The sequence below is a fragment of the Phaseolus vulgaris genome, chromosome 10 (genome assembly GCF_000499845.2).
Source record: "Phaseolus vulgaris cultivar G19833 chromosome 10, P. vulgaris v2.0, whole genome shotgun sequence".
Lineage (NCBI taxonomy): Eukaryota > Viridiplantae > Streptophyta > Magnoliopsida > Fabales > Fabaceae > Phaseolus > Phaseolus vulgaris.
Window position 1 is genome coordinate 27,838,979 of NC_023750.2, and position 21,261 is coordinate 27,860,239.

The 21,261-nt window shown below is 45.6% G+C and overlaps 1 protein-coding gene across 1 annotated transcript; it reads left to right on the top strand.

Moving 5' to 3' along the window:
* The first annotated feature begins 2,881 nt into the window (after positions 1–2,881).
* Positions 2,882–20,975, top strand: LOC137817833 (uncharacterized). The gene is made up of 2 exons (XM_068621059.1): positions 2,882–3,856; positions 20,655–20,975. The coding sequence occupies exons 1-2, from the start codon at positions 2,882–2,884 to the stop codon at positions 20,973–20,975; spliced, it is 1,296 nt and encodes a 431-aa protein (XP_068477160.1).
* The last annotated feature ends 286 nt before the right edge of the window (positions 20,976–21,261 follow it).

The following is a 21,261-nucleotide window of genomic DNA, read 5'->3' on the forward strand; positions in this document are numbered from 1 at the left end:
GAACTTTGTTTTTGACTTGATTGTTTTCTCAAAATTTGTTTTTCAACTTTAATGCTAAGTTGAATCAAGTCATTTAAATCTCTATAAGGTAAAAGTTCAACTTTGTTTCTTATCTCAAGTTTGAAACCACTTAAAAACCTAGCTATGGTGGTATGGTTGTCTTCGTTAATCCTTGCCCTCTTGATCTTGCCGGTTGACCAAAACGCAAGAGTCTTGCCACGTCAAAGGTATCGCCCACTGGATCGGCTTTGCACCACGCTAGCTTCCGTCCTTCACACCTCGATTCTCCTCAAGAACCTGAAAAAGACAGAGTGGCGCCGCTGCGGCCGATCGCGCTCCGACGCTCAAGTCAGTGGCGGAATCACCAAAAATCTAAGAGAGGAAAGCTAAAACTCAAGGAACCGTGCAAAATCTCTCTCAGCATACTAAAGTGTTCTCAAAGCGTAAAGAAGTGTTCTAAACGCGCGTACCTTAGAAGTTCGTTAGAATTCCTTATATACCTGTGCATTTTCTCTCTCCTGACGGTTACACCTCTGGACACGTGGCTCGCATCCAGCTGTACACGTGTCACCATCTGGAACGTCCTCTGCTTGAGCGTCACTTCTACTCTTCAGGCTGTTCGACTAAGTTACCCATGCAAGGAGTAACTCGGTGTATCCATGCACACCTTCTAGTGGCGAGCACGGGGTGTCACCATGCACACCTTCTCTGTGGTCTCGCCTGCCGCCATCACGATCTGCATTATTTGCTCATCATGCATGTTCTGGTAAGCTGTTCCCTTGCCTCAACCTCTGGCTAGGGAATGATCATCTGATAACTTCGCCCTTCGTATTCGTACCCTTTGAAGGCCCTAAGCAAGCCTTCCTGATCCTTCGGCGATGTCCCTCCTTCGGCGATCTCCAACCACTTGATCGCTTATGACACAAGCCTGGTGACCGCCGGTTAGATATACTAGAGATCAGAGAACGCCAACTTAACGATTGGCGACTACACAGACTTCCCAATGTACTTCCCTTCTGTCAGCCAGGTGTTCCGCTCAACACGCCTATATTCTCGCTTACTGCCACGTCATCACTCCCGACTACCTGGTCGATAGACAAGCCCCCCAGTCTTAAGCGGAGACTTGTCCAGCGAAAAGACTAAGAGGTCACGTCACCGTCGATCTACGTGGCGCTGGTACGGATTTTTGTACGTCCGTACCCTCTGCTTTTCTGACGCTCCACCAAACCCCTTTTTTTTAATCGCTCGACACGTGGCTTCATTAACGGTCGTCTTCAGCTGTCGTTTGCGCTTCTGAAAACGTTCGAAAAACCCTTAAACCCCTTGCACTTCCACTGTTCCATCATCTTTCTACACTCTCAAACTTCTAAGTGTTTCCTTTGCAACCCACGAAGCTTCTCAACTCTCTCAATCTCCAACTCTCTTCAACGCTCATCCGATCACAAAAAGGTACCCCTTTTACTTCTTCTGTTGATATTTGCTGCATTTTAACCGATTCGCATCATCCATTATCTGTCTGAAGCATACGTTGTGGGCTGTTTTTTCCTTTTCTCCTTCTCTCGTAGCTTAGGGCTTGGTTCTTCGTCACGTTCATCCCAGCGAACTCTTGTTCGTTCGCTCTGTCTTCTTCGTTCTCAATCGAGTCGTTCTCTGTTAGCTTCGTTTCATCCTTTTTCTTTTTCCCTTGCAGTTCTTGCGATGGCTCACACGAAGTCCACCGCGAACCCTCCTCCTTCGTCGCGAAACCCTCCACCCCAAGCGCGTAGGGTTGCTCCTGGGGCAAATCCTCCACCAACGCGTAACCCACCACGAGCATCTGGTGCTCCTTCTAATCAGGCTGAGAGGCCTGCTTCTTCTCACGCCAATCCCGCTCAGGCAACTCCGTCAGTCGCCGAAGGGGCTTCCTTGCCTCCAAAAGACTACAAGGAACTCTATCCTTGGGCCACCCCAATCTTGTTAAAAGAGACTTCTTCAATAAACATGGAGTTGGGCGTGCACAGACCAAGGAAAGGAGACCAGCCCGACCTTTCCTTCCATAAAGAGCACGATAGCAAAGTGGTCGTGCTGCCCTGCCTCCCGGATGAACCGGTCTGTGCGGACGATAAGGGGAGCAACGGCGAGTTGTTCTGCTTCATCTACACCACCGTGTTCAAGAAGGTGAAGCTTAGGCTTCCTTTCACCCGCTTTGAGAGGGAGCTGCTCACTGAGCTCAATATCGCCCCCGCCCAGCTTCATCCCAACAGCTGGGCGTTTATAAGGGCATTCCAATTTCTTTGTGCACATCTGCTGTTACCGGCCTCAGTCGACGTCTTTCTCTTCTTATTTGAGGCAAAAAACTCTGGAGATCGCCTCTGGGTCAGTCTGAACGGGATTGCTGCAGATCCATCTTCTCAATCTTCCAGCAATCTTACAAAGACTGGAAGGGGAAGTTCGTGAAGGTGTGCCAAAACGACCAAGATCCTTCACTGCTCGACGGCTTCCCTTTATATTGGGTACATAAGGGGGACAGGGACGCTAAGGACAGCTTCAGAAGACCAAGGAGCCCTGACAACATGGGGCAATTGGACAAGGACCTTTGCCTCTTCTAGAAGAGCGTAGCTGCCGCCAACATTACCTTCCCCACTGCCTCGATCATTCCCTACGAGTTCTTCGAAAGCCAACTCGAAATACACATAGGTTAGCTCCTACCTCCACACCAAGTCCTTCACTTCAAGTTAATACTTAACTTAGCGTCTTCCTTGCTCTGCTTTGGCATTCTATTACTCTGTGTTGACTCTGATCTTTCCATCTATGTATTGCTTATGTTGTCCCTGCATAAATGTGCTTGTATTATCTGATTCTGTTTTGATTGCTCAACCGTTCTTTACCTCATGCAAATAACATGTTGGGAAAGGGGAAATTAGCAAAATTGAAGGCGATCGCCCGATCCCATAAACTAGCGGCGGGCTCCCAAACCGTGCCTAACCCGGTGGTGGCAATCGCCGCTACTCAAGACAAAACCCCGCCCCGAGGTGCAACCTCTTCCGGGGTACTACCCGCCCCTCAAAGGAAAAAGCTTGTCTTGAGGAAGCTAAAGAGGAAAACTCCTCAAGTGGTACAAGAAGAAGAAGATGACGAGGCGACTGAGGATGGCCTCGTCACCAAGAGGACAAGGGTGGCTCCCTCTTCACCACCTGCACTCCCAACTCCAACACCGCCCTCACCTCCAGCTCTAACACAACTAGTCCAAGCAACACCCTTGGCTGTCGCGCCCCCTGTGGTTGAAAGCAGCGACCCCAATTTTATTGAGAACCCTCCAAGCGCCTCCACGCCATTCGTATCTGCTGGAGAGGGTCCTCCTTCAACCACGTCTATCGCTGGGGCCGCACCAAGAGGAGATGAGGGTGGTCATAACTCGCAGATCCTGATAACAGAGTCTCCGACTTCACCACCACGCCAAGAAGCCCCCCTCGCCCTTCAAACTCAAGAGGGTGGTGGTGAAAGTCAGCACCAAGCTCCCCCAGCGCCTCCTTCAGCAATAACCTCGAGCCTCCCATCCTCCATCGAAGAGGTTTGGGGACCCTTCACAGCCAAGATGAAGATGATGGCAGAGGATCTCCCCTCAATTATATCGAAGGCTGTGAAGGACTCGAACAAGAAGCTCCAAGACAAGAATTCAGCGCTCAAGGAGTCAAACCGTCTGATAAGGATGGAGGCGGAAAAGCTCTCTTGCAACCTGATGATGGCGGAGATCGACCACTCAAGGCTGGAGGACGCCATGAACGCTGAACTAAGAGGCGCGCGTAAGGAGGCTTCTGATCTGCACCAAAAACTGCACCTCCAAGCCCAAGAGAAAATCGAGTTGGAGAGCAAGCTGGTACCTTACAGGCTCAAGGTGGCCAACTTGGAGGCTGCAATGAAAGCAGATGCGACCAAGGTGGAAAACCTTGAAAAAAGGTCGGCAGATCGGGAGGTCCTCCTCGGGAAGGTCGAGAAGGAGAGGGACGACACCATGGCTGAGCTCGCCAGAGCTCGAGAGGAGGCCACGAAGATCGCTGCAGAGCTGGCCCAGGCGCGGGACGAAGGCAAAAAGGTTGCTGAAGACCTTGCTCAAGCTCGCGGGGAAACTGAAGAGCTGAAGAAACGAACTGAAGAGCTGAAGAAACAAACCGAAGATCTCGAGCAAAGCTCCGCCCAAGTCCTTGCCGCCGGGTTCGACGCCGCTTTGGAGCAAGTTTCGTGCCAATACCCCGAGCTCGACCTCTCCATGGTATCGATCTGCAACGAGGTGGTGGATGGGAAGATCTTGCCGTCTGAAGACTAACTGCCTCTCCCCACCGCATCTCTTTTTGAAACTTGTCGCTTCATCTTTGCTTGTAAAACTTTATGTATAACAGCTGTTTTGCGTATAAACTTGAACTGATACTGCTTTATATAACTTCTTCTACTAAGATGTTGTTTTCTGCTACTTCTCTTTGAATACCTCTTACTCTTACTCACTGTGTGATTAACCAACATAACCGGTAGAACTTACTCGAATAAATCAACTCAGCGATACTCGGGCTTAACCGTTTACTGCTTTGGACTTGACCAAACTGTTAATTTTATAACAATTTATCAAACTGTTAACTCAAAGCAAAACTTGAGCAACTATTAGCTCTCAAACGATGACATTTAATACAACTTGCAAACTTAAGGCAATAAACCTCAACATAATCTACTTACTAGGCAGCAGGTTTTAACTTAAACTGGTATCACAATACAGTCTACCTGGTCTGCCCGACAAGGTTAGCCTTTACTCCCGTCATCGCCTGGAATTCTTTTGATCGCCATAGGGTTCTGGCGATGTAAGCTTTCTTTGCCTTCATAACTTGACTATTGTTCCCTCATCTGGGGGGTAGAGGCACCTTTCGGATCCTTCTCTACCTCCCTGAGTTTCATAACAAAGAGCTGGATAGCGAGGTGTTCTCTTTGAACCTACCTTAGCTATCTCTTAAACCTCTTTCACCCTTCACGCCATACCTGAACTCGTTCAGGACGAGAAGGATTTCATCTTCCTTCACATCGCCTACAAGCGTGGAAGCTTTCTCTGGTCTTACTAAGTCAATATTGATGTTTCACTTAAAGGGGGAAAGGCGTTTTCCTTCCCTTCCCGCCGTTTAAGGTCACGAACACCCCTGACTTTTCAGTTCATCTTGCCTGAACTCACTCTGAGGTGAGAAGGACTTTTTCTCGCCTGAACTCGCTCAACGGCGAGAAGGACTTTATCTTGCATGAACTCGCTCAACGGCGAGAAGGACTTTATCTTGCCTGAACTCGCTCAACGGCGAGAAGGACTTTCTTTGGCCTAAACTCGCTCAACGGCAAGAAGGACTTTTTCTTGCTTGAACTCGCTCAACGGCGAAAAGGACTTTTTCTTTCCTGAACTCGCTCAACGGCGAGAAGGACTTTTTCTTGCCTGAACTCTCTCAACGGCGAGAAGGACTTTATCTGGTGCCTAAACCTGCCCAGGGTGTACATCTCCTCCCCCCTGGATGCACTAAGGACTTTTTCTCTTTCTCGCCTGCACTCGCTCGAGGGCGAGGAGAACTTTTTCTCTTTCTCGCCTCAGGACGCACGAGAGCGTTGAGGTCTTTAATCATTGTTGGTGCCTCCGATCGCCGAAAGACGATGAGGACTTTAAAACTTTAACTACTGCCGCCGATCGCCGAAAAGCGATGGGGACTTTAAAACTTTTAACTGGTGCCGCCAATCGCCGAAAAACGATGGGGACTTTAAACTTTTACTTAGAAAGCATGCAACATATCTTTAAACTTGCTTTAATCACATACGAGGATAAGGTCTCTTTTCTAAAACTTTCGAAACAACAAGCATGCAATCTTAGAAGCTTTAAACTTTGAAAACTCTTCTTTATTGAGTGGCCTCATTAAAAACCCTCCTTAGGGAAAAAAAGTGTCCCCTTCAAACTGTTTTAGTAGAAAGCTTGTAAATCTCTTCATGTTCGTTTTTACTTACAAAGCATTAACTGTAATATAACTTGAGGTGTGTGGCGTTCCAGGTGCGAGGAATCGCCCCTCCTTCCAACGTTTCTAAGCGGTTGGCGCCGTTCCCGAGCGCCTCGGTTATTCTGAACGGTCCTGTCCACTTAGGCGATAACTTGTTCTCCATCTCGTACTGATGGGCCTTCCTCATCACCAGGTCTCCCTCTCTAAACTGCCTTGGCATCACCTTCGAGTTATATCTTCGCTCAATCCTTCTTTTCACTGCCTCAGCCTTTACCCTTGCCTCCTCCCTGACCTCATCCAGTAAATCCAGATTCAACCTTCTTTCTTCGTTCGAGTCCTCCGCCACAAAATTCTGGAATCTCGGCGAGCTCTCCTGGATTTCAATTGGAATCATTGCGTCACATCCATAGACCAAGCTGAACGGGGTCTCGTGGGTTCCTGACTGCTCGGTGGTATGGTACGCCCACACTATGCGGGGTACCTCTTCAGCCCACGATCCCTTAGCTTTTTCTAGCCTTCTCTTCAAACCTCTTAGCAACACCCAATTGGCAAACTCTACTTGGCCATTAGTCTGAGGGTGCTCGACGGATGCAAACACCTGCTGTATTCCCACCTCTTCGCATAGCTTCTTCAGTAGGTGAATTGCAAACTGAGTCCCATTGTCTGACACCAGGCGCTTAGGCACACCAAACCGGCACACGATGTTCTTCCATACAAAACTCTCGATCTTGTGTGCGGTGATCTGGGCTACTGGTTCTGCTTCGATCCACTTGGTGAAATATTCAATCGCCACCACCAAGTACTTCATCTGCCTGATTGCCAATGGGAAAGGTCCCAGAATGTCAATTCCCCACGTATGAAACGACCAAGGGTTGTAAATTGACTTTAACTCTTCTGGAGGTGCCTTGTGCCAATCGGCGTGCTGCTGACATTGCTTGCAACACTGTGCATACTTCTTGCAGTCCTCCCTCATCGTTGGCCAGTAATAACCTGCACGGAGAGTTCTTGCAGCCAGAGCTCGACCCCCGACGTGACTTCCACATATCCCTTCATGGAGCTCGACCATAATTCTAGTGCATTTTTCTCCGTGCACACATTCTAAGAGTGGGTGTGTAAACCCAAACCTATACAGCTCGCCATCTATCATGGTGAACTTGCTGGAATTCTTCTTTATCTTCCTAGCCTCCGCCGGATCCAGCGGGAGAAGGCCATCTGCCAGGCAGCGCTGGTACTGTGTTATCCATGTGTCTGGCTCATGCGTAGCGCAGACCTGCGTCATGTTCACCCTCTCCCCCCGACATGCTTTTATTCTTGGCGATCTCAAGGTCTCCTGAGTCAAGGACCTGTGACTCCTCGCCGCTTTCTCCGTCGACTTGCTTATCTGAAGAACCAGGTGGTCTGCCACAAATGCTCTAGGCCTCTTCAGAGTTTCTTGGATCACTCTCCTCTGCCTACCCCCCTTGCCCGAACTGGCGAGCTTGGCTAGCAAGTCAACTCGGGCATTTTGTTCTCTGGGCACATGCACTACTTCAAACGAGGCAAAGGAACTCTTCAACTCCTGCACATACTCCAAGTAAGCCGCCATTTGTGGATCCTTGGCCTGGAACTCGCCTGTTACTTGTCCCGTGACTAATAATGAGTCACTCTTGGCCATCAGTACCCTAGCCCCCATCTCCTTAGCCAACAAGATCCCGGCGATCAACGCCTCATACTCTGCTTGATTGTTGCTGGCTTTGAAGGCAAACATCAGGGACTGCTCTATCAGCACGCCGTTGGGTCCTTCTAGAAAGACTCCAGCACCGCTACCCTGCTGGTTAGACGATCCGTCCACCGAAAGCACCCAACGAAAGTCGTCTCCTTCAACCCGTGCTGCTTTTGACGAGAGCTCGACCACAAAATCAGCGAAAATCGGCCCCTTGATCGGTCCTCGGGGCTCATATTTGATGTCGAACTCCGACAGCTCCACCGCCCACTTTACCTGATGGAGATCAAGCCCAAGAGAACATGGAGGCCACTCATCAAGCTCAAGAAGAGGTGGAGGCACAAATGGAGGACGCCCATGGAGGTCAAAGTCCACCTCAAAGGATTACAAGAAGCATGTTCAAAGCCTTGGGAGCTAGAGGACATTTATTTTCTCTTTTTGTAGTGTCTTTAGTTGAAGGTGCTTAGAGGGAAACCTTAGAAACCTCTTTTGTTATAGCATCTTTTAGGCTTTAGTTAGGAGCTTTAGGGGGGTGTATTAGTAGATAGGTGTAGGAGTAGAATAGGGGGTGCCAAAGTGAAGGAAAGGATCACACCTTCCTTGCTTTGCAAATAGGCGCCGGTTCTAGCTTGTTTTGGAGGGAATTTTGAATTGTTTTAGCTTTCTTTTTTCAGCACCTTAGGCTATAAATAGAGGTGCCTTCCTTGTAAATTTCAGATTTGAATTCATCTAAAGAAACTATACTCAAAATTGGAGTGAGCATTTGGAGAGCTTTTGAGCTTCTACTCTAGTCTTATCTTGAAGGACCATGGTTTCCTCAAGTGGCGGCTTGCACACTCATCTAGGAGCATCCATACTTCTAGTGGCGTGATCATCCAACCTTTCTTCCATCTTCATGAGCATTCTCTTCTCCTTCCTTTCTTCTTCTTCAATTGTTCATGTTGCCTTGTGTTTTGAGTTGTTTTTAGTTTCGGTTCTTCCAATTTCCAGCACCTATATTTTGTTTTGTTTCTTAAATTCTGTTCGGTACAATTGATTGTGGTTTAATTCTGTTCGGTCTTCTCTTTTTATAATTCCTTTGTTGATTCAATTTGACAATATTTGGTTAATCCAAATGAGTTTGGGATTTGGTACTTGTTATTGGTGAGTTCTTGACTTAGAACCATGATCCAACTTCTAAGAAAGTGCCTCTATATTTTCCAGCTCAAGGTGATTCCTAAAAGTGTCAAGAATCTTGTTCTATGTGGCTATTGGAATCACATCATTACCATTCTCCCAGCTACATCAGGCTTCTTCAAGACCTTTTGGATGGGCAGGTCGGTCATCACCAGCACTGTAAAACTGTGAAAATAGTGGCGCAACCTCCTCGCCGAGAATACTACAGCCAATGCAGCTTTCTCCAAGGCCTGATACCTTACCTCTGGGCCTTGCAACACTTTGCTGACGAAATAAATAGGCTTCTGAGCCTGGTCTTGATCTTGGGCGAGCACCGCGCTCACCGCCCTCTCAGTTACAGCAAAATACAACCTGAGAGGGGTTCCTACTAAGGGTTTGCAGAAAACCGGCGGGCTCGCCAAGTACTCTTTAAGCTTCACGAAGGCTTCTTCACACTCCTTCGACCAGACAAACTTGTTGTTTCGCCTCAAACATTGGAAATACGGATGGCCCTTCTCTCCACTGGCTGATACAAAACGAGACAGGGCGGCCATCCGATCTGTAAGCTGTTGCACTTCCTTCACGGTAGCCGGGCTCCTCATCGCCAATATGGCAGCACACTTATCAGGATTTGCCTCTATTCCTCTTTCAGTTAAGAGGAAACCTAAGAATTTCCCTGCCTCCACGCCAAAAATGCACTTCTCGGGGTTTAGCTTTAATCTGAACTTGGCAATCGTGGTGAACAACTCCTCCAGATCCGAGACGTATTTGCTCTTCTCTGACGAGGTCACGACCATATCATCTACGTATGCTTGCACATTCCTTCCCAACATTGGTGCAAGTACCTTATCCATCAATCTTTGGTACGTGGCCCCCGCATTCTTCAGCCCAAAAGGCATCACCTTGTAACAGTAGCACGACCTCTCAATCATGAAGGCAGTTTTCTCTTCATCCATAGGATGCATCTTTATCTGGTTTTTCCCTCGAGAAGGTGTCCAGAAAACTCAGCAACTTGCACCTTGCTGCACTGTCGACCAGGGCATCTATGCTTGGCAAAGGATACGAATCCTTTGGACAAGCCTTGTTTAGGTCAGTGAAGTCGACGCACATGCGCCACTTCCCGTTGCTCTTCTTCACCAGTACGACATTAGCCAACCACTCAGGGTACTGGACCTCCCTGATATGGCCTGTGGCGAGGAGCTTCTGCGTTTCATCCCTAATCGCCTGTCTCCTCTCCTCATTAAACTTCCTTCTTCTCTGCCGTACTGGTCTGACTTGTGTGTCCATTGCCAAATGGTGACACAAGAAGTCGGGGTCAATTCCCGGCATGTCTGAAGCAGACCATGCAAAAGCATCCATATGCCGTTCTATCACCTTGGTGATCTGGTCTTGGAGCTCAACCTCCAAAGATCTTCCCAGCTTGAAGACATTTCCCCCGATCTCCCTTTCGAGCCACTCCTCGACGGGTTTGGGTCTGGTTTCCCTGGCGATCACCGCCCCGGCAATTCCCGATTCCCTCGCTTCCTCTGGGCGGTTCCTCGCTTCTTCTTCCCGTCCGGCGCTCTCTCCCTCCGGCTCAGCATCCACCATGGTGACATCGCCTCCGGCGGCCACTTCCATCGCCGCATCAACAACTCGCCATTCTGTTGGCCTGGGCTTCACATCGGGAGGCGGCGTCGTGGTGATGTAACTTACTGACCTTTTATTCTTGAGGCTATTTTCATAGCACTTCTTCGCCTACTTCTGGTCAGATCTGATGGTGATCACCACCCCCTCCATTGAGGGTAACTTAACCTTCATGTGCCTGGTCGAAGGCACAACTCCTATTCTGTTGAGGGTTGGTCTCCCCAACAGAATGTTATATGCTGAGGGGGCATTCACAACGAGGTACTTGATTTTCTCCGTCCTCGAGGCCGCCTCATTCGTAAACGTAGTTCTCAGCTCAATGTACCCCCTGACCTCCACCTGATCGCCAGCGAACCCATATAAGCATCCTCCATAGGGCCTTAGCTGGTCAAGGGGTAGCTGCAACTGCGTGAAAGTCGGCCAGAACATTACATCTGCCGAGGTTCCTTGGTCCACCAGTACCCGGTGGACTTTCCTTTCCGCTGTGACGAGCGAGGTAACTATGGGATCGTTGTCGTGAGGCACAACGTCCCTAGATCCTCCTTTGTGAACGTGATGTCCACATCTGGCGAGTGATCCTCGAACATATCCACTGTCATCACAGACCTTGCGTATTTCTTCCTCTGTGATGCAGTGCATCGACCACCCGAGAAACCTCCGGCGATTGTGTGGATCTCGCCGTGAGTGGGCATCTCATTTTGCTGAGCCTCACCACTCGCCGGTTGGGAGCTCGACGCACCTCCCGTCCTCTTGTCCAGCAGGTAATCATTCAAAAAACCGCTCTTGACCAGGTCGTCGAGCTAGTATCCCAGGGCCAAACACGAATCAACGGTGTGACCAAAACTTTGGTGGAACTCACACCAGGCGTTTGGTTTTGGTCCCAACACCTTGTCGCCCACTTTCTCAGGCGCCTTAAGCCTGGCTGCTATGTTGGGAATGGCGATCAGATCCGCCAACCCCATGACAAACTTGTACTTTGGTGGGCGATTGTACTCCCTGGGGCGCCCTGGGCCCCTTCCCTTGTTCTTCCTCGGATCATAAGGATGGCGAGTCCTTTGATCCTTCTTGGCCACCATCGTCTCCAGCACCCTCTGCGGCTGGATTCAGGTCTGGGCTCGTGGCCTAGCAGGGGCCACGCTTCCTCTCTTCTCGGCGACCTCACTCTCGTCGGTGATGTGGGCCACCGCAAGTCGCCTAACTTCAGCAAATGTGGCGGGGTGTGCCCTAATCAGCGCCTCACAGAAAGGTCCCGGCAGCACGCCCTTTTGAAAGCGTATACCAACATCTCCTCGTCTTTAGCAGGCGAGCGGACCATCTGTGCTCCAAAGCGATTCAAATAGTCCCTGAGGGACTCTCCCTGGTACTGCCTTGTTCACAATGTACTGGTTGACGAAAAGCTTCGAAAACTGCTGGAAATTGGTTATGTGACCCGTAGGCAGGCTAACAAACCATTCCAGCGCTGTTCCCTGGAGCATGCTCACAAACATCTTGCAATACACAGCATTCGAGCCTCCTGACAGCATCATCTGCGTGTGGAACGTAGTGAGGTGTGCCTCAGGGTCCTCCACGCCGGTGAAAGAAGCTTTCACAGGTACTACGCTCGCAGGGATAGGCGTGTCCGTGATCGCCTGAGCAAACGGCATTGGGAAAACGCGCGGTGGTGACGATGGCGCAACCTCTTCAACAACTGGGCGTCCTCTCTGCTCCTGAAGAGCTTGACGCAACTCCTCAGTTACTTTACTGAGCTCCTCATTTCTGGTCTGAGAGGCGACCAGGTCTTCATGCATCTTCGCTTGCTCTATGCGCGATGCCTCCACATTTGCCTGCAACGCACGCATGATCTCCATCATCTGTGCCATAGTCATGGTGCCTTCTGCAGCAGCTGGCACAACGGGACTTGAACGGTTGCTTCTCATCTTTCTCATGAAAAATCAGCAAATCAAACTTCAGCGAACAAGACCTTCACCAGCAAACGATCGATCCAGCAATCAATCGGTCAAAAACTCTCAAACTCCCAAGAACGCAATCGATTCGGACGCAAAACCTTCACAGAAACTTGCGTTCTCAGCACAAACCTACTGCTTCTTCGCCAAAACTCCTGATTTACCGGTCAAAAACACGAACGAACGGTAAAGACTTCAATTTACCGATTAAAACTCGTACAATCAGCGAAAAACTTCAACTCTCCGAACAAGAACTCGAACGAACGGAGAAAAACTTCAATTCACCGAACAAAACTCACGCAAACGGTAAAAAACCTCAATCCACCGAACAAAAGCTCAAACGAACGGTGAAGAACCTCAAACTACCGATCAAAACCTCGAGCGAACGGTAAAAACGCCGATACACCGAATGGAAACTCAAACGATCGATGGAAAACGCCGAAAATGGTTGCACCAGCACACAACCACACAAAAATCTCAGAAACTTCAAGAACTCACGCTGTGGATGGGGACAGGTTTTACACGACCCAACGGTGGGCGCCTGATGATCCTGCCGGTTGACCAAAACGCAGGAGTCTTGCCACGTCAAAGGTATCTCCCACTGGATCGGCTTTGCACCACGCTAGCTTCCGTCCTTCACACCTCGATTCTCCTCAAGAACCTGAAAAAGACAAAGTGGCGCCACTGCTGCCGATCGCGCTCCGACACTCAAGTCAGTGGCGGAATCACCAAAAATCTAAGAGAGGAAAGCTAAAACTCAAGGAACCGTGCAAAATCTCTCTCAGCATATTCAAGTGTTCTCAAAGCGTAAAGAAGTGTTCTAAACGCGCGTACCTCAGAAGTTCGTTAGAATTCCTTATATACCTGTGCATTTTCTCTCTCCTGACGGTTACACCTCTGGACACGTGGCTCGCATCCAGCTGTACACGTGTCACCATCTGGAATGTCCTCTGCTTGAGCGTCACTTCTACTTTTCAGGCTGTTCGACTAAGTTACCCATGCAAGGAGTAACTCGGTGTATAGCTGTCTTGGAGCGCGATCTCTTCTAGTGGCGAGCACGGGGTGTCACCATGCACACCTTCTCTGTGGTCTCGCCTGCCGCCATCACGATATGCATTATTTGCTCATCATGCATGTTCTGGTAAGTTGTTCCCTTGCCTCAACCTCTGGCTAGGGAATGATCATCTGATAACTTCGCCCTTCGTATTCGTACCCTTTGAAGGCCCTAAGCAAGCCTTCCTGATCCTTCGGCGATGTCCCTCCTTCGGCGATCTCCAACCACTTGATCGCCTATGACACAAGCCTGGTGACCACCGGTTAGATATACTAGAGATCGGAGAACGCCAACTTAACGATTGGCAGACTACACAGACTTCCCAATGTACTTCCCTTCTGTCAGCCAGGTGTTCCGCTCAACACGCCTATATTCTCGCTTACTGCCACGTCATCACTCCCGACTACCTGGTCGGTACACCTCTTATTATATGACATCATCTTTTGCCAATATTCTTCTACACTCATATTTCCTTGATGAAGTCTTTGGATCTTGTCCATCAACTTCCTATTGTAAAGTGAGGGAATATGGCGACATCTCAAGGCTCCCCCTAAGGTCATTCCAATTTGTAATGGGAGGGTCCTTGTGGAGATGCCTCTCTCTTTTTAGGGTATTCCACCAATACATAGCATCACCTTGAAAATTAAGGTAGCTAAGGGTACTTTCTTTTCTTCACTCACATGGTTGCAAGCAAACAAATGCTCTACCTTCATCTCCCAATATAGATATGTTTCTTCATCTTCTTTTCCATAGAAATGAGGTAGCTCTACCTTAACTTCCTTTAGGATTTCTTGTCTCTATTTTCTTGCTCTCCTAGGGGATGGTTGATGATATCCATTTATCCTAAGACTTTCTTCCCCAAAAGAATCATAAACTTGAGAGCTATATGCATGAGAATGTAATTTTTTTGAAATTTGAGACTTCTCATGCTTTGCTTTAGTCAATTCATTATTTTTGGCCTCATTCTCGAATTGTTTAAATGAAATTGATTGAATATCCTTGGAAATTTTTTTTAAAAGAGATTTCAAGGATTTCACATCACTTTTAAGAGATTTAGAGGAGTGAGAAGACATGACTAAAACTTTGTGTGTAGAAGTGCTTTACCTTAAGAAAGAAGAGGAAAGTTAATGAAGGTAGTTTTCTAGGTAAGAGAGGTGAGTCACTAAGGACTACTTAAATACCACGTCTTGCCTTAGCAAAAAACTATCCCTCAAAATCTTCACACAATCCTTTCTTTAGGTAAATCACTTAGAACACAATGAGGATGGAGAAATCAAATTTTATGCAAGAAAACAATGCAAAGCTATCTAACAACTAAAGCAATTTATCAAAGCTTTAAACAAGGCTAAGCAAAAGCAATTAAGCGAAACTAGGCAAAAGCAATTAACAAAGGCTAAACTAGAAAGCTTAAACTAGTCGTTCCTAGGTGAGGCTTCTTAGACACTTTGAGCCTTTGAAGACACACTCACCATCTAATTGCGTGATTAAGCTACTAATTAACAAGAGTGAAATGTAATTACAATTCAAGAAATGCAAAGAAATTAAATTGCACAAATTAAATTTCAGCAAGGCACTCTTTTGACTTGTTGTTACTCTTCTTGGTTGTGCCCTTCAAGGTGTATGGTGTATTTTGGTTTTATGTTTGTAGCTGCCCCTTGCCTTGATCCTCTTTGATTTAAGTAATTAAATTCTTCAATACAGTACCTATTAAGTAAAGCTAGACTCTCCTTGATGAGAATCAAATAAAGGAGGCTTTTATTAATGAAGGAAGAGGTCATTCACCTTCACATTTGAGGTTCTTCCTTCTAGTCTTCTCAAAATTAAAAGAAGACATAAAATAAAGAGAGGATCAAGCCTAAAGCCAAAGAAGTCTACAAGCTTTCAAGAATGGGCTTCAAATATCTCTCTTTATAGTTTCTTTTAAATTGTCAATAATATAGAAAAGTGTTTAAAAAGGTGCTTAGAGGGAAACATAAGACACCTCTTTTGTAAAAGCATCTTTAGGTTTTTAGTTTAGGAAAATTATAGGAAGCTTGGGGGGTGTGAGCTTAGTAAAGGAGTGTAGATGTAATAGGGAGGTGCCAAACTAAGAGAGGAAGTCACACCTTCCTCATGCTCTAAGTTGGCGCCACTTTTATGTCATTTAGGGGGGAATTTGAGTTTAATTAGCTTTTCATTTCAGCACCTCTTAGACTATAAATAAAGGTGCTTGCCTTTGTAAATTCAGATTGGAAATTAGTAATAGAGAAACTCTACTCAATTTGAGAGAGAACTTGTGAGAACTTGTCTTCTCCTTCACCTTGTCTTATCTTGAGTGCAATTGGTTCTCTCAAGTGGCAGCACTAGCTCACTCATCTTGGAGCCTTCACCATCCAAGTGGCGTGATCACCAAACCAAGTCTTCCATCTCCATAAGTTCTTCTTTCTTTCATCTTCATGTTCATATGAAATTCCTAAAACATGTTTAGTTTCTTTATGTTCGGCAATTCAGTCTAATTCCAGCTTTGCTTCGGTTCATTGTTTCCTTAGTTGTTTCTATTTGTTTCTTCTTCAATTCTAGTTGATTTGTTCGGTGCATTTCTGTTTAAACGGTGCTTTTGCCTTTTTACACATTTTAATCGGTTCAATTGACAATAGATGGATCTTCCATGTGAGTTTGGTGTTTGGTGCAAGTTTTGGTGAGTTCTTGAAACATAGAACCTTGATCCAATTCTATTAAAAGTGCCTAAGCTATCTCCAACTCAAGTTGATTCCATAGAATGTCAAAGAATCATCTTTATTTGGCTAGTGGAATCATATCACTCCTCAAGTCAAATCCCACTCAACAAGCAACAATTGATATTTATCCACCAACAAATTTAGAGGTCAAGAAAAGAAAGCAAGAAACAATTAAAATTTTAAAACAGCACCACTGCAATTGGATTTAATAATATGACACAACTAGAAGGAGTTCAGAATGAATTGGACAAGCAAATAAAAATAGGCACTCAAATAATGGATGGCACACAAAAGGAACCTAAAGATTGGCACTAGAAGTGATTTGAAAAACCAAAATAGCACCACTGAAAATATTGTGGTGCAGAAAGCGTGACTTAATTGATTTGTTTAGCTGGCTATTTTGTATTTGTTTCTAAAAATTTAAACACAATCAATTCATTTTCTTAAAAAACTATTGGCGTTGGTTTCACTTCAATCACATGCGCCAATTAATTATGATAATTTTTCCAAAAACAGTGTCCAATTACCGTCAGGTATAGTGCCAGAATGCACACTTCTTTTGTATGATTTATCTTTTTTTTTTTTTCTATTTTGTGTTTTCAACTGATTCTTTTTTTCTTTTTGTGCTAACACCTCAAACTTTTGAAATCCAGAGGCTCATAATTTTCTTATGACGTATTTAATTTTCATAAAGCAAAACATCCAAAACAGATTTGTGAAAAGAGAGGATTCTGAAATCTGGAATCAAAACAGAAAGATATACTTCAAAAACACAATGGAATTAATGTGATGGAATTTGTGTGGATCTAGCACACAAATATGAACTCAAACTAAAAAGAAAAATGCACCAAAGGATCAAATCAAAACAGAATTCATATTAGGCACTCAAAACAAAACAAGAAACAAATAAATCAAGAAAAGAACTACTAAGATTTGTTGATAAATTTTGGAATCACATGACTTGACAAAACTTATAGATTCAAAAAATAAAATGACTCAAACACATTAATATGAACCGAATAGAATTTCAATCAAGACTCAAGCAACCTAAAAATAAAAAACAGCAACTAATTCACCAAAGAATCCTACACAAAAATTGCAAATAAGATGCTCAAGCACAATTTGAAAAATTCTACCGATTGAAATGCTAAGAAGAGCATCCAACTCAAATTAAAATATAAAAAACAGCAAGACAAGATGAACAAAGATGCACAATATGAATATAAGAAGAACTCAAGCAGAAAAATACAAAGAGATACTTATCTCTTGAAGACCATAGCTCATGATACCAAATGATGGCATTGAGCTCTTCTCTTTTGTGGTTTTTGGGTGGTTTGCGGAAGCTTAGTGGTTTGTTGATGGATCAAGGCCCTCCTAGGAGGTGTGGCTACCTTGGAGGTGCATGAGAGTAGGGAAATTGAGGGAGGTTCGGCCAGCCCCCTTTGGTAGGTGAAGGATTGAAGATTAAAACCTAAATCTTAGGCAAGAGAGTAAAGTATGGCTCAAGTTTGGCAGCATAACAATACTCAATTCAATCTTACAAAATGAGAGCCAAGCACCTCCTTATATAGGATTGGAGGGCTGGAATTTGAAGAGCCAAATACAAATGAAATGCTAGCCAAATTACATGCAAGTGTGAGCACATGGAAGCACATGGCACATGGGAGCACATGGGTGAGGTGGCGCCTAAATGGAGGTAAATTCTAGAAGTATTCCTTGTGTGGTTGGTCTAGAATTTATGCCCATTAGGTCTAGCCTTTTAAGTACCACTTTGCATGTTTCATCACATTTACAAAAAGATTTAAACTATGCTACTTTAACTAGAAAAGGAAGAAGAACTATCTCACACTAGAGTCTATGACATGTAAAAATGTCCCATTGACCTCTCTTTGACTATGACTCTAGTGATTGCCTTAAATGTAGCATTTTTGGTGGCGTTTGATAGGATTGGTGTTGGGGCCTCTTCCATCAACACCTCCCCCTCGAATGAGAACACCAAGGTTGAACAAAATAGTTCACCAATTAAATCCTCCTCACCTTTGAGCGAAGATGAGGTCAATTGCGAACCGTTCGCTTGGGTTAGAAGCCTCGAGTGTTGGAAAGGTAGGTTCGTAGAGAACACCTCCCCCTCGAGTGAGAACACCAAGAATGAACAAGTATGGTTCACCAGAGAAACCCTCCCTCGCCTTTGAGCGAGGACGAGGTCAGATACGAGTCATTCCCATGAGTTAGAGAATCTCGAGTGTGGAGGAGGTAGGTTCGTTGAGGACACCTTCCCTTCGAGTGAGAACGTTAAGGGTGAGAGAAATGGTTCATCGGTGAAATCCTCTTTAAGAGGTCAGTCACAGGCTTTTCCTTGGGTTAGAAGTCTCGAGAAAGAAAAGGGCAGGTTCGCAGAGAACACCGCCCCCTCGAGTGAGAACGCCAAGGTTGAGCAGCGCAGTTACAGTTAAATCCTCCCCTGGTTTAGAGCAAGGGTGAGGTCAGTTCAGGTTAGTGTGCAAACCCCCGCTACCTATGCGCGGTAGATAAGATGGGCAAGCGTGCTACCTGAAGTTCAAAGATTTCATTAGAGGCGCTGTTAGAACGCAGGTCGCCCGGGCGAGGACCTAGTCTCTTCGCTGAACAAGTCAGCTCGAGACTGGGGGGCTTGTGTACCGACCAGTCCTCGGGCATCGTTGACCACTGGTAATATTGGTGCCATGTAAGCAGGGTCCCACGAGCGGTGTGGGCCAATATCTCACGAAGCACGTGCGCCAAGGAGCCAAAGAGTGGTTAGACATCGGTCACCAGGATGTATCGACGTGCCACTAGACATTGTGGAGAGGTCGGACATCAGGACCCGAACGTAGAGCTGGGCCACGAGAGGTGGATCCTAGACCACACACCAGTTACTAGAAAGGGAGAAGCCTAGGTCACGAGAGTCCATGCTTGTAGGGTGGATGACACGTTTAGGCGTAACACAAGTATAGAGCCACTGGAAAGATATGACCTCTGACGGCTGCATTCCAGGGATGAGCTGCATGCATGGCACGTGAACAACTAGGACACTCCCAAAGGCGGGTGACCCTAGAGATCAGGTGCACGAGGAGGCACCCAAGTGGTCACCCCATCAGAGGTTGCACTCTAGTTAGGGAACCCACGTGCTAGGTTATCCTAAGAGTAGGGTAACAATAGTAGTGGGCCCATCCTGTTAGAAAGCCCATTTTGGGTAAAGAGGAAACCCTAGTTTCAGTCTATAAAAAGGAAAGCCACAAACTTGGCAAGGTACGTTATTCATTTGCGCCGCTTAACACACACACAGTGACAGTTATACAGTTTTGGTGTTTCCTAACCCTAAGATTGACTTGAGCGTCAGAGTGCAAACGACCTCTAGGGCGCCCTTTGTCTTTGTGTTTTCAGGCATAAAGCACATGTGAAGCGCAGAGATTCTGGACGTGAGAGTGACGTAGGCGCACGAAGACGTATTTGGTCAACCGACAGGAACAAAATTCATAAAAAAAATTTTTTTTAGCTTAGTATCACGAAACCTTTGTGTTCAAGTTTATTTTCCTTGCTTATTTTTGCTTAAATTAATTGGTGGGGAAAATTCTTAAAAAGCAATCCCATTAAAAACATTGTAATAGCTAAATTCGTTCATTAGTCGTGAAAGTGTGTCAAGGGGCTCTAAGTGTCACTTGCACTTTCACATAGGACACGTCTAGTTTACTTTTCCGTCTTTCCTTCTTTTATTTTCTTTGCCCTTAATTCCTTCTTGTTTAATTTCTAAGTCTCCGTGATACCTAGGTTATTGCTCTCCGTTTGTAGTTGATCTTCCTTTGATCATTAGGACACCTTGCATACATCACATTTACGGAAAAACTTTGTTAAGACTATTCGAGTTAAGCTCTGGCTAAGGGAAGACTTGGTATTTAAGCAGTCCTAGTGACTCACCTCTCTTTCCTGAGAGTGAACTTGGAGACAGTTGACTTGTTGACTTTGATTGAAACTTCACCAACTCTAAAACCTATTTGTGAAAATATTTTATCACTCATTTGAAATAAATTTTTTGTGAAAATCATTTCTTTTTAATTTCAAAATGAGTTATCATAATCATGCATCTAGTGTTCAAGGTAGTAATTAGAACATATAAGATGACTATGGGTGGAAAGAAGAGGCTAGGTTTTTTAGAACAGAATTAGAAAAACATAGAGAAAATACAGATAAATAAATGGATGAGTTGAGAGAAATGTCTGGACAATTAGTTCTCAATCAAAACATGGGAAAAGGGCGTGGGGAAGAAAGGTAGAGGCATAGAAGAAATTATGTTTATCTTGAACAATCTGACAGTAACTCTGATAATAATGAGGAAACACATAGAGGACATCGCCATAGGCCTCTAGATATGACAATTTCCCAAAAGAAACCAGGGTAGACCTTCCTCCTTTTCATGGTAGAAATGATATAGATGAATTTTTGGATTGGGAGATGAAGGTGGAACAAATTTTTGCTAGTCACCATGTGGAAGAAGAGAGAAAATTATCCCTAGCTACACTTAGCTTTCAGGGATTATCTATGTATTGGTGGTCTAAACTATTAAAAGATCTTGAGGTTCAAATCCGTCATTGGATTCAACTAAAAACTACCCTTAGGAAACACCATATTCCTTCCTACTATGATAGGGAGTTGATGTATCAACTCCAAAGACTTCAACAGAGAGATAAATCAGTAGAGGAGTATAGGCAGAAAATGGAACTATTAATGCTGAGGGCTAATGTTAAGGAGAAGGATGAAGTAACCATTTCCAGATTTTAGAGTGGCCTTAACTTAGACATAAGGGATAGGGTTGAACTTTTACCTTTGAAAGATTTAGATGATTTGGTTCAACTATGTGTTAGGGTAGAGCAACAAATCAAAAGAAGATCTAGCTCTAGAAAATATTATCCTAGCACATCCTATTCTAGGAAAAAGTGTAAGAGGGAGCGCTATCCTTCCAAATCTGGGTATGAAAGACACAAAGATATAGGTAAAGAAAAATAAATTGAAAAAGAAAAATAAAAAAAGAGTTTTTCTAAAGAACCCAAAACAAGAGATGTTCAGT

Coding starts and splice junctions, on each gene's coding strand:
- LOC137817833 (XM_068621059.1), top strand. CDS start 2,882: ATGTTGGGAAAGGGGAAATTAGCAAAATTGAAGGCGATCGCCCGATCC. Junction 3,857..20,654: donor TCGAGTTGGAGAGCAAGCTG/GTACCTTACAGG, acceptor TGGGAGATGAAG/GTGGAACAAATTTTTGCTAG.